At 46.5% G+C, this 18411-nt stretch overlaps 1 protein-coding gene across 3 annotated transcripts in view; it reads right to left on the bottom strand.

Moving 5' to 3' along the window:
- Positions 1-2317: 2317 nt before the first annotated feature.
- LOC147214051 (axin-2-like) overlaps positions 2318-18411 on the bottom strand; it is a 48662-nt gene continuing 32568 nt past the window's right edge. For all 3 annotated transcript variants that reach the window (XM_086142157.1, XM_086142159.1, XM_086142158.1), the window contains 10 exons: positions 16719-17663; positions 14073-14213; positions 11350-11452; positions 9221-9361; positions 8230-8651; positions 7949-8098; positions 7619-7852; positions 7355-7459; positions 6650-6775; positions 2318-4243 (listed from right to left, as the gene is read on the bottom strand). In XM_086142157.1, the coding sequence (XP_085998283.1) occupies positions 4117-4243; positions 6650-6775; positions 7355-7459; positions 7619-7852; positions 7949-8098; positions 8230-8651; positions 9221-9361; positions 11350-11452; positions 14073-14213; positions 16719-17551 (2382 nt within the window). In that variant the 5' untranslated portion in view covers positions 17552-17663 and the 3' untranslated portion in view covers positions 2318-4116. The remainder of the gene's footprint in view (positions 4244-6649; positions 6776-7354; positions 7460-7618; positions 7853-7948; positions 8099-8229; positions 8652-9220; positions 9362-11349; positions 11453-14072; positions 14214-16718; positions 17664-18411) is intronic.

Below are 18411 nucleotides of genomic sequence, written 5' to 3'. Positions count from 1 at the left end.
TATCTCTGTCTCTCCCCTTCTCTCTATCCCCCTTTATCCCTTCCTCTTCCCTTCGCTCACTCTTTACGGTTACTGTACAATCAAATAATTAAACGGATTGTCGACAAAATGATTTTACCTGGCAATTAAATATGCAAAGCGAGTCGGCGGGCGGTGTATGAGAAGGCGATTAAACAGGGGCCCGCTGCAAATCTACAAAGGCTTCGGCGGTACAATAGGCAGCAGCCCCTGCCTGCCTCACACACTAGCTTAGCCTGGGGAGTGACTGGTGCCTCTTTATACCGGTCGCACACGGCCGTGTTTACAATAGCGCCGACCGTACTATGCCAATTACCACAATGCGAGGAAAAATTAATGCCGCGATTTGGAGAAAAGGCGGGGATGAAAGTACGGGGGCAGGGGGCCACAGGGGCGAGCGCCGTCGCCGCTCCGGTCGTGAACCGTCGCGTTTTCCGTCGATGAACGGACAAATTAGAATTTGAGTCGGAGGAGTCAAAAGCATCAAATGGAAGTCGGGTTTCCGTGAAAGCGGGAACTTCAAAAAGTGTGTCTAACCTGCGCTGCACTTCAACAAAGCACCCATTGGGACTGGAATGCCACAGAAAGGCTGGGAGGAGGATGGAAGGGGAAGGAAGGGGGAAGCCTGATGTGCGAAAGGAGGGAATGCGACAATCAATGTCTATCTATCAACGCTTCGGTGGGGAAAAATGCAAGCAATTTTCCTGGATAGGTTTCCCTTCAAAGCCGGAGCCCCAAGAGGCTGTAAAAATAGAGTCGGAGGGAGGCGGGGGGAGGTCGGGGGTAGAAGGGTGGAGGGTTACACCTGCCCTGTTCCAGACAGTTCAAGAGAAACTAGCAGGTTGAGCCTGATTAAACCTTCCTCATTGTGAAGTTAAAACCATGGAGGAATTGATTTTCGGGTTTGGTGAGAACGTAATGCGTTGATTACATGTTGAAGTCTGACTGCTTTGATCAAAACACTCAGGGAAATTCTTCTTTTTGCGGCGTTCAAAAAGACAAAGTCTTAAGGAACGGCTCAGTAAAAATCATTTTAAAGGCAAAGAGTAAGTGCGTATGTGCTTTTTTTTTTTAAGAGACGCCTATCATCGATGTGACAAGCATTAGCGGCTCGGTCTTGTCTGTTGTTGTTTGTTTTTTTTTTCCCCTTCCTTTTGGTGCCATTTTGCCAGGGACAGCTACCGGGGGTAGGGAGAAATGAGAAAATCATTTTGTGGGAAGTGAAGGTTTGTCAGTAATGACGACTGTTATCTTTGTTACGTGGCTACCTCTGCTTTTTGCCAATCGCAATTTGCTTTTTTGTGTCAACGGTTTGAGTTGAGCTGTGCAAGTGAGTGAGCCTGCGTGCAGCGTGCAACAGACAACGCCGCAGCCCCCCCACTCGATTATTTCCTGGTATTAAATCCCCCCCCCCCCTCCCCATTGCTGAAATAAAACAAGATAGTTGAGACAAACGTGGTTAGGTTGTGTGCAGGGAACTTGATTACTGTTTGTATGGACTGTAAGAAAGCAGAGCTTGTCCTTATTGCTCTTTAATAGGACCAATTAGTCCGTGCCCCCGTTTCCTTGCTTAATGTGTCCCATTTAAGTGTTGCACACAGAAACCGCACATTTAACTGCCGAGGGCTCGTAATCGCAGCGAAAGGCTTTTAGCCTTAGCGTGAATTCATAAATTAAAACTTTTTTTCCCCCAGTCCCATTTTCAGTCAGTGTCTCGGACTCCTGGCAGTTATGACTTGAAATGGCCGAGAGAAATCCTTTCATCAGTCGCATGGTTGAGCTGGAATCACCTCCCCACCTTGCATCAGCGGCACGCCGTGCAGCGCTACGCCTCTGCGGCTCTCTAATAAAGGCCAGTTAAGCCTCATTTTACTTTCATCATTCCCGAGAAAGACATGGCAGTCACACAGGTAACGGTCAGGAACAATTACCGATATTCTAAATAGACCACATCGTTTTTAATCCAGTCACCGCTCCAGTGTTGTTTTGATGTGTAATCAAATAAAACCTATTCATTTTTCAAGACTCTTCTGAAACACCTGTTTAAGGGCTACTTGGGTGATATTTATCAGTGCGAAAATCCGGAGTGGAGTTATTATCGCACATTCTAACCTCACTGATCCTGAAAACAGTAAATTAAGACCCTATATTGAGTCTCTAACCCCCCCGCCCCCCGCCCCCAGCCCCCAGGACTCATCTCATTAAGATACTTCAAAAAAACATGTGCTGTCTTTATTTCGAGAAGATACGCCAGATTATTCAGACATGTCCCCGAAAGAACTGATTCCAAGCACGGAACTCATTTGAAAAATATAAAACTTTAATAAAGGCTACATCTCTCAATAATTACAATAATTATAGGTCCATGTAAATCTTTAAATGAAACTCTTTATATAATGTATAATTTACAGTTTAGATAGAATGAAACAAAAACAAACAAAAGGGTTGGGATGTAAAAAACAAAAACAAAAGGAGAAAAAAAAAAACACGATTACAGGATATTAAAAGCATAAAAATATCTTTTTAACATAAAACCCTTCTGAAAACCAAGGGATATATATTAAAACCCTGAAACAGGGTAGCACATGGTATGGCATCCATATAGGCACAGGTGCTGTACTCATAAAACACCAGCGATAGTGTGTTCGTAAGTGTGTATTGTTCCTGTGGGTGTGCGTACTCTATGTGTGCATCACGTGTGTCAGTATCCATACTTCCATACTTCAGAATGCATAATTACAATGTGTACAGGAGCTATGCTATGTAGCAACATTCAAAGGGTATTGGAGCCATAGTTCTTCAAAAAAATTTCTTCTTTTTCTGTTTTGTCTGACACGCTCGCTGACTTCCCTGAGAAGTCATTTTCAGAGACCTTAACTGGTTCTTGTTAGCACAAATTATTTTGGTGTGTGTGCTGTAAACACTGCCATTATTAGATGGTACATCTTGTGCTCCAGGCCCCCTGCCCCCCCCCGACCCCACCCCAACCCCTACCTTGCAAAGCCTAGTTTATAAACAAAGGCACAACAAAAAAAGGTTTGAGCTCTGTCGCCAGTCGGAGGGACCAAAAAGAGAGAGGGAGGGAGAGGAAATACTAGTGTGACAAACCGACCGTTTCAAACTATCAGCAGCATATAAGACTGGGATTGACCATTAGAATAGTGGAGCGAGTGCGCCTCGGACAAGGACGCTGCTAAGGTTGTTAGTTTGGGTCACACAGGGCTACAAGGCTATGGGAGGTGCTAGGCTAGCATCATGTACTTTGTGGAAAGTATATTTAAAAAAAGAAAAGAAAAAAAAAATCTAACACACTAAACAGTATCACCACAGTATTCTCCCAACATTCAAAGCAGCTTGCCCATGGGCTGGAAATGGGGATGGGGGAAAACCAGGGTCAGAAAACTTGGAAGGGATGAAAAGAGTGGGTGTTTTTTTTCAATAAATACTCAATAAAAACCTTTCAAATTATGACAAAAAGCATCAATATATAATACATGTATATATACACATATATGCATGTATGTATATGCACACGTACAGACATTTTTGTAGCGATAGTGGAGTGTAATGGGAAGAGCAGGCTGGCGGCGCTGCTTCTTCATTCAGCCTGCTAGTTCGTTGCACTCAGCCAGGAAGCTGGTGTGAACGCACTGTCCATCTCTCATCACAACCAAACAGTCATCTTCATCTTCAGTGGTTATATTCAAGAAGCGGCGGGGTTCTCCCCTCCCCACCACTGGCCTCAAATCATTATCATCATCCTCATCATCATAATCATAATCATCATCCTTAAGTCACTACTGTCATTCCCTTGTGTTTCTAAGGCTGATTGGTAGAGAAAGTCAGGGAGGGGCGGAACCTCCTCTGGGTTCGGCATACTTCATTGGCTCGTCTTCCTTCAATCACTCCTTTTGTGCTGGATATATTAACTCTTTTTAGCTTAATATTAAGAAACAAAAAAACAAAACAAAACCAAAAAAAAAAAAAAAACAAACAAAAAAAGAACCTGTCCCGAGTGTTTGCGTTCTTTATAGAGTCTATTCCTCAGGTTTGGTTGGGGCCAGTAAGGGCGTCGGTTGGTCGGTGACAAAGTGGCTTCTAGTCCATCCTCTCAACCTTGCCCAAGACTTTGCCCTCATACATGGGCAAAACAGTGGCATCCTCCCAAACCTCCTCGAACACGGCACCACACTCAAACTCATCACTGGCCTTCTTAAAGTAGTACCTAAGGACGAGACACAAAGGAAGCAGTGATTAGAAAACGTCCCGCATTTGACATGAAAAACCCGACAGAACGTCGGGAATGAATCCGCATGCATTTCAGTTGTGTTTCAAATGACTTCGGCGGGATCTACATGACTTTTTCAAAACACATACACGCACACACTCGTGCATGACTCCCTTTGGTCCAAATCAAACACAGTCTGTTATGGGCCAGAAATGGGTCCCGCTCAAAACAACTTAGTCATAGCCTTCAATGCCACATCAAAGTCGGAGCCAGACTCCACATCACACCGCTGCACACACAGAGCTGAACCCACTGCTTAAACACTGTCTGTAAGAATTCAAGTTGCTAGGAAAATCCTGTGTTTGTCTGAGGTTGTCTGTGAGGTTGTCTGTTCATCCACTTGTTCATCTTGATGGCTGACCATTCAACAGATGCCTACCTGTCCTGCAAGGTCTTATTAAAGTTGAAGGGTTAATTAGAGGCTGTCTAAAGACACCCCCCCTCCGCCTTTTCAGTAGTACCTTTCTCCTTTTCTCTGTGGCTTCTAATTGGACCGGTTGTCAAATGAAGGGCCTTTCTGTCACACAGGTTGACATTTCAGGTGCCTGAGAGTCTGCCCGTGACTGCGAGAGCGCACTCTGCTGCTCGCACATAAACAATTAGTGTCCTTCTATCTTACACACAAATATGTGCTTGGGGGGGGGCATGTTTCAATCACTGGAGGAGATTGGGGTGAGGGGGCATAGGAAAGCAAGATCAGGGCCTTCTGCAGCTCAGTGACTGGCAGTGATACACTGGATATGAGCCCAACACGTTGCTCGGGGAGGTGTGAGGATGGCGACTGCTTCTGATTCCTGGAGGTCATGGGTCATCTAGCTAGCTAGCCCACTCCTCTTCTCCCAGGCAGAGATAACTCCCGGGGTTAGCTTGGTCTCAGTGACTGTGAAGTCTCCTAGAGCTCCTAATGATTTCTCCTCTCTACTTTAAACCCTGCAAAAGATCAGCAGGAGGGGATTTAATGATAAGCTTTGTAATGGAAAAATGTCTCATTTTGCCCGTGTGTGCCTGTGTTCAGAATACAAAAAAGGAAGAAGAAGAAGAAGGGGGGGGGGGGGCTGTCTTTTACAAGCAATTGTTCAGCTTCGTCATTCAAACATCACAAGTAAGGAGGGGCATGTAAAAAATGCGTACAATTTCATTTTCCATGTTGATTGTAATCACGCAATCAGGCTGAGGAAGGCGGTGGATGGCCAGTTTCTACTCCACTGTGTAGCTAAGTGACAGAGGTGTTGTTATGGCAGATCTCTGTTTTGTAAGCTTTTCTGGACAGGATTAGGGTTTTTTAATCGTCATTAGTATAAACCAAATAAATGAATGACCTTTCTCAAGTGGCTGAGTTTAAAATAAACGCGACATACTCACTCGCAAAAGTTCAAAGTCATCACTTTGTTTCAGAAACTGAGGCAGAAAGAGACAGAATGAGCCTTTCCATTGGAACATGTTTTATGTGGCAGGATTTTTCTCTCTTCACAACATCTGGCACCAATATCGTCTGGCAAAACTGCAGCATACTGTTCTCTGCTGTACTGCTGCCATGTCCAAATTAACCAACTCCACACATTCTGCTGCCATTGAAGCCAGACGCTTCATCCACAAACCCCCCCTTCCACTCTCGCTCACTAAAGAGTTATGGGATAGCAGGGGTGCAAGGACTTGTTTGCAGGCCCTCTCTCTCTCTCTCTCTCTCTCTCTCTCTCGCCTAACAAGCAGATGTGGCTGTAACTTAATGCTGATGTCATGGGCATGCAGGTTTTATGCCTTTTCAGTGGCATGGTGGCATACTTGACCAACACAATGCTTACATGGTTACTTGTTAAAAGTAAGGTGGCACTGAGCTGATGATTTGGTAAACTCAAATGAATTTCATCCACTGCATTTTGATGACGAAAGGCCGTAATTCATTGAAGAATTTCCCCTCATCATCTGACATTTATTGTGTTTACTCCTATCAGTTCCTAACAGAGGAAGGTGCTTGCGGCAATTGATTATAATGCCTGATGCAATGATGTGGGAGAGGAATTTGAAGGCCTTGCAATAGTCTTTGTGCACAAAATAAAATGGCCCATATTTATTAAGGCTGCCTTACCATGGAAATCAGGACCAGATGTGAGAAAAAAAAATACGTTCCAGAACCCCCCCACTCAGTACGCTCTGAATACTGTAGATCAGCCCAGTTTCTTTTCAGCATGCATCTTGCAACACACACCCACACAGCAGGCAACCATATTTATGTTTGATAACAACAGCACCGACCACCAATAAACCGGTTTGAACAAAAATATAGCAGAGTGTGTGCTTGGGTACTGTTAAATCCGAGCGGTGTTGTCAGTGGTGTACGCTTACCGGTAGTTGCCTTTCTTGCTAAGCTGTTCTTTGAAGTGTCCCAGGGTGAGGCAGTGGGTCTTCATCATGCTCCGATAGGGGATCTCCTCACCACAGAAGAAGTAGGTGACCACAAGCTCCTTAGACCTGAGTGTGCAAAAGGAAAATGGTTTTTAAACATCTGGACTTGTTGAGAGATACAGTGTGACCGTTAAAGAGCTATTTTCTGGCATGCCATTCATTGAGGATGCCGACAGATAGCTGGATCACTAAGCATCAATCGGTAAAAAGTGAAAAGACGCCGGAAAGTAAGGCTGTCTGCGCTCAACATCGAACACCCGCCCCGCTCAACGAACGCGCAAAAAAAGCTGGTAAACTTGAATTACCAGCGGCCACTTTGCACGTATTTGTTGGGTTCCGCTGCTTAGCTTGTTGTTGTGAGAAATGGGGTGGCTAGTTGTATTCTGTATTGAGGCATATTTAATCTTACATAATTATTAAAGCAAGAGAAGGGGGGTGCAAAGACATGGCCATGCTGACTCACAGCATCCCTCTTCAAAGGAGGAGCGAGAAAATGTGTGCGGTAAAGGAAATACTCAGGAAAAAGTGTCTAAGTGTGACAGGAATAAGATAATGTAGCAAGAAAGTGTGGAAAAAAGGAGTAAAACAGTATAGTAAGAACAAAGACGGGATTGTGTTACAATTCAAAAGAGAAAAAATCCATACTCGTCTGCTTGGAGTCCAGGGCTGGCTAGACTGCTGCCTCCAGTGGGGAAAGCAGCTGCTGGATGGCTCCTGTCTCTCTGAAGGCTGCTGGCTGCTGTTGAATGCCTGTCGGAATCATAGAGAGCGATACAAGCTAATCAGTACGAACATCATTATGAAAACTGGACATCACTGACGGTGTACTCCGCTGTCACCGATCAAACGCAGACTATCGGGGATTGTTGCAGTTGCCAGTTCCGCTCTCACGCGTCTGAATTCACTTACCTCTGTTTCGTTGGTTTGGAGACCTCCTCTAGTCTGCGGCAGGCTTCCTCCAGCTGTGCCAAGGTGTTGGGCGGGGGCAGCGGTGGCATGTCCGGGTCTTGTATGAACGGGTGGCCTGGGTGGTGACCGCGGAGGTGTGTCCCGGTGCCAGTACCGCCCACACCCCAAGAAGAATGAGTCCGGCCCGGCAGGGTTTTCGAGTCAAAAGGATTGGGTTTCTTTAGACCTTGAGTGCTGTTTGAATAAAAATGATGGATGGAGTATAAGTAGGGAGGACAAAAATGCGGAGGTTTTCAAAGACCGTTTTCTTCGGGCGCAGATGGAGCTCACCTGTGTGGCTTGTGCTTGCCCTGCCTCTCACTCTCCAGGATCCACTGCCAAACATTTTGAGAGCGGTCGGTAGCATCGAGAGGGAGCCGTGGAGGAGACACGCCCTCGTCGGTGGCCTTGACCAGCCGTCTCGACGAAGTGCTGCAGCGACTAAGGGAAGACGATGAGTTCAGAAAACAAAGCAGCTTTGGCACAGGTAACAGAAGGAAGAATCTAGAAGCGACTAATCATATCAACTAATTAGCGACTGAAATAAGAGAAGCTTAGAAGTTAAGACTCACGCAGGGTTGAAGTCAGAAAAATTGGCGCCCCCTGGAGGGCAGAGGCACTGCACACGCTGAGCTGCCTCGACCTCGATCTGCTCCTTGGTCTTGGGACCAGCGTGATGGTGGTGGATGTAGTGGTGGTGGATGTGCTTTGTGGACTGCCTGCCCGCCATCAGAACCTTGGTGGACCCAGGATATGCGCCAAAGAACGCTCCATGTCCAGAAGAGACCAAGGCACCTGTCCGCTCTGGGGAGTGCGAGCGTGGCGAGTGGCGAACAACACCCGGCGACTGGCAACCAGGGGTCTTAAGAACACGTGATAGATGCTCATCTAGGATAGCTTGGGGATCTTCCTCGCACTGGCTGCCAGATGGAAGAAGGGGGTGATGAAGGGAGGTGTTGCACGTGAGGTCACCACTATCCTCTCTTTCCTCCTCCTGTGGCAGCAAAGAGGGAGATGATATAGATCGGCCGACAGAAGAACCGTTTAAACAGAGTCACACGTAAGCAAAGGAAGCAGGCAAATGAATTCATGTCTCGACTTACACCAACTTTAATGTATTGTCCTTTGAAGTCGGTGAGAGTAAATGCTTGAATAACTTGATTTGAGTTTCCTTTTTGCCAAACTGTTATCTTCCCTAACAGGCTTTGGGTGCGCTTCATCTATAATGCAGAGCGTGCCTATGTGTTACAAAGAGACTGGCACGACACATACTCAGCAAACGTGCCACTGGAGAGTAGCTAAGTGCTAACTATTTGAAGAAACTTCAAATGTGTCTAGAAATATAAGTTGGAAAATTCTTCTAGATTAAATAGTTGAGGACAGAGTGGGAGAGGGAAGAAGTAGTTAAACCATGACAGACTTTCAAATCCCTTGGTCTTATCCCTGGTCCCTGACATACAAAAACTGGCATAACGGCTTTTGTAGTTCAATACGGAACCGTCGTTCCGTGCTAACTTGGATACAAGTTAAGGCTGTTCAAAGAATGTTTCTTTGCCTCTGTACCTCCTGGATCTGCTGCAATCTCTCCTCCAATGAGCTCATGGTGTCCTGCTCTCGCTTCAGCTTCTCCAGACGAGCGATGAGCTGGGCAGCAAAGGCCGAGGGCTCGACAGGGGTCATCTCCTTAGGTAGCCGATGTGTCCTCTGCGTGCGGGGTGAAGAACACAGAGGGAAGGACACTTTAGGGTTTGGTGAGCGTAGCGGCTTAATGTTTGTGACGGATACAATACGGTACATTAATCCGCCGCCCTCGCCCCGATCCGGCCTTGTTCGGGAACGCCCGCCAGTATTCCGAAGGGCCCTAATCCAGATGCCCTTGCCCTGGAGCTAACCTGAACCTTCTCCGACGCCCATTACTCCCCAGATCTTCTCATGCCCAGTGCCGTTGGCAGTGCCAGGCTGCTGGTTGAGGGGGGGGGGGTGGAAGGTGGTGGTGGTGATGGGGGGGGTGTAATGATGGCGGGGTAGCAGTTGGTCTCGCTTGGAGGGGAGGCCCCCTGCCTGCACCCTCTGTAGCCCAACCAAGCCATCAGCTAGGCAGCCTCTGAAGTCAGCACACTTCAAAGGGCCCTTGTCAAACATCAAACGCACACTAGGGGTGGGAGGGACACGCAGCTTTAAATCTCCGAATAAAAGCCAGATATCGACGGAGAAGAGAGAGTGAGGAGGGAAGAGGGAAAGAAAAAAGGGGAGAGGGGGACAAAATTAACAGCATGAAAAAAAAAAAAAAAAGTGAAAAAAGGGGTTGGGAAGTGCGTGTGTGAAGTGGCAATGGTGACGGCAAGAAACAGAGAGCGACACAGAGAGACAGAAAGAGAGGGAGACAGAGAAGGAGGGAACAGAGGGAGGGAGAAGATGGAGGAGTCAAATACTGGGAAGATCTGAGGGGAAGTAGTAATTTATTTTCCGGCTGCATGCAGGGCAGCTCAGAGGTACTCTAGTCACATTATCCTACTTTTTCTTTAACTATATGCACCGGCTTCTCTCTCCTCCCTTTCTTACTTTTTTTGTTATTTGGCACACTGGCTTTCTTGATTTTGACTCTTTTTTTTTTTTCTTTTTTTTTTTTTTTTTTTTGTTGTTGTTGCTCTCATCTCTTTGTAGATACGATGAAGGGAAGAAGAAGAAAGGCAAGCGGAGCTGCTGGCAAAGGAGCGCCAGCCCTGCACGGGGCCCCCCCTGCCTGGGGCTGGTGCATCACGGGAGACAGAGCCATCTCCAAATCAGGAGGGAGACATTAAAGGAGTGCAAGTGGGAAAGGAAAAGAGATTGAGAGAGAGAAAAGAGACGAAGAGAGACAAAAAGGGGGAACAGACAACACTGTCAAATGCATGCACAAAAAACACACATATCTCTTCCACATACACAAACCCGTGTTTGGATATGAAGACAAAAGGATTTCATTTCTTTTCTTGTCTCAAACAGACCTGCCTCCTAGCCTGTGTCAGTGTGTTCTAATCCAGTTCCTTAAAACCTTCCCACAACAACTTCGGCGGGTCAACAAGATTTTCAAAGCGCACACATTGCATGACCCACATAGTCGACGAACCCGATATCACTATGGGATCACAGATAGGCGCAATTAAAACTGTGCGTGTTGTTAGTCTACTCGTATTTACAAGCTCTCGGGTCCAGCCATCATTCGAATAGTTCCCAAACTCATTTGACGTTTAATGTGATGTCAGTATGTCCAGTACCTGTGCGCTTGGCACAGGTGTATCACTGACATAAACTATATGAAACTCTGACAACACATGGCATATAAGTTACTGTGAGGGAATACAAAGAGGATAATACAAGTTTATATTTACAGCCCCACATAGGCTACCCGTGTAAGGGAATAAAGGGGGGCTTAAAACAGCAGCAGCTGAAGAAGTGAAGTAGTATGCAAATTTTGCCTTTCATTTATTCCAACTTTTATATGAAAAAGAGCAGGGGAATAAAATAGAGTATGCTGTCACAACATGCACACTGGAAAAAAAAAAGAAAAACTAAAATACAATAAGGAAAGCAGAACTCCTCAGGGGAGTCAGGACCCAGTTGTCTGTCAGCATGTAAAAGTTTTGAGTTTAGCAGGTTACAAAAAAGGAAACACTGAGGCAGGAAGTACAACTTAAGGAAGTACGACTTACAGGAAAGTGGGGTAGTGAAATCTGGCCATTGATCTTGACACTGCGGTGTATCTCCCGCTGTAGATACTTCTTGGTGCCCAGCTTATAAGGAGGGATTCCATCTCTGCACATAAAAAGAAACAAATAAATACATACATACGAGTTCACCGTAAATCACAGAAACGCACAGTGTCATTGGCACATCAGTTGGATGCTATATTTTGCCCATGAAGTGCCGCTGATCATGCAGGTCACATCACTGGCTGTGACCTGCATTGCAACCACCGGTGCATTAGCACCATTAGCCAGTCTGAGGGAGGCAGCTTATGACTGAGGTGAGTGACACAACCCTACCCGGTAATCATCCACGAGGCACACAGTAGATAAATCAAAAGGCCTCAGAATCCTTGAAGCCGAAGCGACAAAACACACCGGGACAATGGGCGAGATATGCTAAACATCTCTCCGCGGGCTTCACAAGAGGACTCCCACTGATAAGATTAGTCCTTGTCAACTTTGACAGCAGATCTTTAAAAAGTGGAATTAGCACTGACATCAGTAGCTGCTCTGAGCTAAAAAAAAATACCCCGACCGGCAAGCACTAACTCCTGTGTAGGTGTGATGTCCAATGTGAAGATAGAGATTTCGCCAGGAAGACTACAAGTCTCCGGACAATTTATTTTGCGATTCTCATTCTCTATTTTTCACTCTGTATGTGCTAGCTTTTTTTTTTTAGTCAGCTGCCACTTAAGCTGGGCCAATTATCTTGGCCGTTTTGGCTGCTCAGAAGTGTCTGACCTAGCCCAAACGCTACTTTTTCTGCTGCCTCTTTGAAATCTCACACTCATGCACATATGCACCCGCTGCCATCTTCGTTTGGCAAGCGCTTTGCTGTGAGCCTCTGATCTGAGCAACATCAAAAGGCTGGTTTGTAAGATAAGGTAATGTTTGAAGTTGGTGCAGCAGCATTCCCCAGCGTCCAAGTAAATCCATAAATAAGATATAAGCAAAAGAGAAAAAAAAAAATCCCCTCCCCCAACCTTCTATCCCCCCTTCCCAAATCCGCTTCTTCTTGTTCTTTATCTGGCAAATGAGATTCAAATTTGCAGTGTGCCTTTTAACCACTATAAATGGACGCACTAATCAAATTGTTCCCTCGAATGAGAGAGGAAAAAGGCGGTGTTTTTTTTTTTTTATTTTTATTAGATTTTTTTCAAAAAAAAAAATTAAAATTAGTTGGGGGTGAAGAGAGAAGCGCGCCGCAGACAAGGACAGGGGAGATCTCTGTTACGGTCTTTGGGCAACTTCTGCAAGTCATATTTCAGATTGTTATTGTTAAAATGAATCAGATTACAGAGCCACACTGCCAGTATTAACAATGTTACAGTCAGCTCTTTATAAGAAGTCCCAACTAGCAAGACCGCTGCTTCCCAAACTGTACCCTCGAGACTTGGAAGAGGCACAGAAAACTCCTTTAAAAGTAAGCCTCCGCGGCCCAGCGAAAAGGTGTGCTAACAAGAAGCCCAAAGTTAGCAACAAAACATTACACCTTGTTTGGGTATAAAGCGTTCTCTCACACTAACTATGTTTTTTATCAACCCAAACTTTTACCCACCCTGGTGAACCGTCTGACGACTGGGTGCTTTGTGCAGGTTTTGGAAGAGAAAACAGCCATAGACTCTTTCATGGTTTCATGGGCCCTTACTTTATGGGGATCTCCTATTCAGTTGTGCAAGTCATTTTCAAAGCAGCCAGCCACCCTTTTATCCCCCTAAGCTCCCCTCACCTAACAATAGGCTGAAAGCGATTCAGTTAAGCCCTTTATACTCCATGCACTTTATTTTCTCACTCCCTTGCACTTCGAGCCTCACCACTCATGCTATTGGCTCAGGAGGGTGGAAGAGAGAAGCCGTGGAGGGTTGGGTTGGAGGCGATTTTTTCAGGGGTGCCCTGGCCTGGCCAGGGGGTGTTCCTCTGTCCCAAGGTCTAGCAATGTGTAACCCCTGTGAAAGCCTTACAGACACATGATCTCAGCACGCCGCAGAGGCTAGTGGCAGGAAACCGACCCACCATGTGAGTAAGCGGCCTTTCATTTGGTGCCAACATTTTTCAATGAGTTTGTCTTGAGGCCCAAATGGCCATTTCCCTCCCCCTCTCCTTCAGTTCTTCAAAGGGAAAAAGCGATTAGATAATATGAAAAAACAAGTCTGTTGTGGCAGAAGGGTGGGTGGGATGGATACATTTCAACTTTGAGGAAAATGAGGCAACGCCCCCACCCACATCAAGACAATCTCATATTTTTCTCTCTTCTCCCCAGTCTTTAATGCATCAGAATAAACTTCAAAAGGTCTTCAGACATAATGACTTTCCCAGAGTTATCTCCCTAGAGGCCGTAGCAACAACTACACATTAATAGAATTACTTGTGTAATTAAAATACATTACGGACCATTATTCACAACAATGCAGTCCCCTGGCCTAAGAAATGCTTAGTCCGATGAACTACAAGGCCAAATATTTTTCTTCACACCCCCCTGAACATTTTCCTGGAAAGGTGTTGACTGAAGTCTGTTCCAGGCACGTTTAGATACTATGGGAGTAATAACTTTCACAGAGTTTTGGCCAGAGCCGGCCGGGCTCAAATGAGCCTTTAGGGGTTGCTACATTATCTCTTGAACAGTCTGGAGTTGAAATGAAAGTGACCCGCCTACTTCGGGGTTTCTCCAGTCCTGAAAGTGCACTTACACGCTACTGTCCGTCATGGACATTGAGTCATCCGTCGTGGCATCGCTGGAGATCTCGCTGTCATTGGCACTGGTGGCAGGAGCAAAGATGTAGCCGGAGTTGACAAAGTAGGGGCTCGCGGGGTCTCCCCGATGGTGGGACCTGCGAACCACAATTGAACGTGATTTTCTTTTTTTTTTTTGCTCTCCGCGCCTTTGAGTTAAGCAGCCGGTGAAGAGCTGTTGAGAAATTTGGTGACGAGCACTTCTTCCAGTCGAAACATAAAGAAAAAAGCTTATCTAAAAGCCTGGTTCGGTTCGTTGAAATCGTCCACAGAATTCCATTATCAGATTACCCTTTACGTCTACAATTCAACAGACAGATAGCCGTAGAGAAAATGTGTTGATTCTGTTTTTCTTGTCTTGTCTGTCTCTTTAGTTCCCACCTCTATACTTAGCACAGAAGATGCGAGTTAGAAAAGGTAGATGGGTGATGTGAGTAACAACATCACTGTGCAAACCGTATTTTCCCTCTTGCTGTCTCTTCTGTTATCTACTTGCCCTTTTGTTTTGGCCTGGCTTGTAGTCTTCCACTTTTCTAATTTAAAACGGCCCCCTATTTCCTGGCGTGTTTTCTCTTCCATTCTCTCCCACTTCTATCTTTCCCTTTCTCCATCATTCAGACTTGGGCCCCTCCTGCAGCCAATCTCCCCTGCTTTCCTTTCTAAAGTCTTTCTACTCTCCTGCTGTGTTGCATTCCTGTTCCATTAGTGAAGGGGGTGGACAAGGAAGGGAGAGAGAAGAGGAAGGGGGAACTTGAGCTTTCGAGAGGGAGGGGGAGAGGGAAAGGGGGAAGGAGGGCCCCTTTCTTTATGAGAATGCCTTCTGCTGGGAGTGCTAAGAGGAGAACCCCAGCATGACTAAAGCCGTAGGCCCCAAGCACAAACCTGACCTTTGGAAGGTCCACGCAAAGAGTCAGGTATTTACCACAGCTGGGCTTTCTGCACCCCCACTCTCTTTCTCCATCTCTTTTCTTTCTTTCAAGATCTCCCCTTCCTGTCTTTCCCCCTTGCCCCGCTCTTGTCTCTCCCTCTAAAGCTTGCTAAGTCTCTGTCAGACAGATTCTTTTTTCCCCTTTTCCAAACGGAAGGAGAAAAGTCTTGCAATGCAAAGGTAGGAAAACACCAAGTTAGTTGCACAGAAAGTGGAATCCGTGGCTGGAATTACGGAACGGAGGTACAGATGTTTTGCAGTTTGGGTATACTATCTCTTCAGAGTTGAGAAGAGGAGGTTTCTTAAAAGAAGGGAAAACAGAATCTGTGCAGTGGCAAAATTAGTTCCACATGTTTGAGATGGAAATTGGTTGACCTAGAGAGATTGTGAGGGGCAGGAGGAAAGGGGGAGACGGTGGGTGACGCACAGGAGAAAAGGGGGCTCACTCCCTCTCACTTTTCTTTTAGTGAAAAACAAGAATGCAGGGGATCACACCGGGAAACCAGGAGATGCCTACATGTCAAACAACCTCAGTGCTTATTGGATCCTAACGCAGCATGACCACTGTCAAGCAAATGAGTAACAGTGCCAGTTTATTGACATCTGCTCAGATTAGAGAAAGAATCCTGGACTACTTGGCTCAGTAAGACATTAGACCTGATCAACTTTGGCTGTTACTAGTACTCGGTGTTTTTTAATCCAAAATCCCACTTAGTGTTTGCTTAAAGTAAGGAAATTGCACTTTTCCTACAAATTTCGAAGCATCAAGACTTTGTCAAACCTCTCCGCAATAATTGTGTCCAGATGTCAGGACAAAGTAGTTGAGCAAAAAAAAAAAAAGAAAGAAAGAAAGAAAAAGAAAGAAAGAAAGAAAGAAGGAAAGAAAGAAAGAAAAAGAACAAACTTGAAAAGTGCTCTTTGATGGAGGTTCAAGCATAAAATCCAGTTTTTGAAAAATGTTTCTGGTAAAAAAAGATTTTTGCTGTTGGGATAATATGTGGGATGGGCTTTTAAGATAAAATCCTAAATACTTTCCAGCTACCACAAACAGCTCTGCTTTCATCTTTGGCCAAGAGAACAATACCTCTGCTCTGGAAAATGACTGACTGCACAAGTTCTCTTAACTGCTTTTATTTATTTGGGTTAGACGAATTGTATAATATAGCACAAAAACGGCAAGAAAAAGTAGTTGCTGGAATATAGAGCGAGCTATACTATATAACTTTACAACAGTGACACAGTTTTTCACGTCGCTGTAACAGTCTGGGGCTTGGTGTCTGAATTTGTGCCTGAACCAGAGGAAGGGTTTCAAAGCACAGGAAACTTGAGCAAGCCAGCAGAGGGCTGCCTGCAAGACACCATTTACTTAAAAGGAAGGCTCAGATCCATTGATGTTTAGTACCCACCCCATCCCTCCAACCCCTTGACTAACTGCAAGGCAGGAGGGCACTAACATACAGGCATGTTCCTCTGAGACGCTTTGATTAAGCGCCTTTATCTCTCTCTCAGGCATTTGTTAAATAACTGCCAACTGCCACATAATCACGGTGGTTTAACAAATGAAAAAATAATGAACAGGGGGACAGTGGCCAGCACGGGGGAAAAAAACCAACATGCTCACAGGGTGCGGTGGGGAAGACGGCGGTGCGTCCTCCCTAGTGCGCGCCGCTCTTACCTGCAACTGTTCTCCAGGATTTCAGCTGCAGTCCGGATGGTAGCGGTAGCCCTGAGGGTTTTCGCGGACAGTCCGACCACAGAGCCGAGCGCTTTCGCTTTCAGCTCATTACAGTTCCACTCCTCTTCCTCCATGAGGGGGGGAAGGTATCCGCACATCAACTTCAGGCTGCCGAGACCGCCGTGGTTCATGTACGCCGCGTTCTCGCAGCCGGTGCGCACGTATTCGAGGTATATGTCAGAGGTCAAAAACATCTGGTACGAATTCTCTTCCATGTTGGACTGGATTTCCGTTTGCGCCTGGTCGAACATGGCAGAGTCTATTTGTTGCTTCTTAATACTATCCCTTATGAAGGTCTTGGTGGCGGGCTTCAGCTGCTTGGCGACAATATTATTGTTCTCGATGTACCGCTTGAAGATAACTTTGGCAACTCGCAACGTTTTGGTATCCTTTAAGTCCATTTGCCTGAAGCCGTTGCAGGCGAACCAAAAGTCCAAAGTGTCCACACAGTTCTCCCGCTCCAAAAAGGTCCTGAAGAGGTGGGCTCCGTCTTGGTCGCCCAGGAGAAAATGCAAGGACTTGGTCCACCGGACTAGGGGCGAGTCCGGGGACGCGCTGCCCTCTGGCTCCCCGAGCCCATCCTCGTTCCTCCGCGGTGTGGAGCCGGGGGGCGCGGCGGCGACGGGGCTCTCTTTAACTTTGCTCTGGGCTCTCATTTTGCCAGGTCGGCAGGGGATGTAGCATGACGCTTCTCCCTCCTCCCCCGGTACCGGAGGACGAGGAGCATCTTCTCGGAAGCTACTGCTGATGTGCTCCGTCAGCGCCCTGCTCATGGCTCCAGCTCCGGTTGCCTGTGCGAGAGTGCCGTCGTGCCTCGACTGAGCTCCAGCCTAATCTGCCTCACTCTCTAAAAGCAGCGGGGGAGCTTCTCAGCTCCTCTTCACTCTGAAACACAAAGTATTGATCTAATCAAAGCCATATCCTGCTGAACTTCAAAGAGAGACATCAAGTAAACAGTCCCTCTCAAAACCCTCACCGGATTCACAGAGAAAAAGAACAATGAAAGGCTGCTTTTTCTTTTCGCCAGCCCCCCCCACACCGTTTCATTTATCTATTTATAATCTAAATGAGCGATCAATTGCAGCCCAGTTTCTCAACGCGCATTGAGGTGTCACATCAAAAACATTTTTACAAGAGTAATTGAATCGCGGAGTCTTACTCTTCACCATCACCGCACTCTCACAACTGTGGCTTACACGTGTTTTCCTAAAGAGTCCATGTCACAGGCTTCAACTCCAATTAATTCCCAATCTGCCTCGGACGACCGCGAAACTGTACCCCGGCGTGCAACACACACATACATATACGCGCACCCACCCACACACACGCACACACATACGCACGCACGCACGCCCGAAAGAACAGCCTGGCTGCGACTTGGGCTTTCTCCATCCCAGAGATGTACGAGAGGAGATACTTCCGATCTGCGCAACCGTGACCTTAAACGTTGTAATTTGCGTGGGGCGAGCAGCAGAAGCAGCTGCTGCAGCTGCAGCTGCAGCGGCGGCCCCACGGGAGACGCCGGTCGTTCGTGCGTCTACGATCAATCGCCTCGATCCGTGCCCGCCGGAGGCTACCGGCGCTATGACCCCGGCGGAAATACCGAGCAGCGATTTGAAAACTTGGTCCGATT

This window comes from Fistularia commersonii, chromosome 35, assembly GCF_037954325.1.
Source record: "Fistularia commersonii isolate RoL2024-O1a breed Wild chromosome 35, RoL_Fcom_v1.0, whole genome shotgun sequence".
NCBI classification, from domain to species: Eukaryota; Metazoa; Chordata; class Actinopteri; order Syngnathiformes; family Fistulariidae; genus Fistularia; species Fistularia commersonii.
Note: the sequence above shows the minus strand (reverse complement) of the source record. Positions and strands in the feature narration are given on the sequence as shown.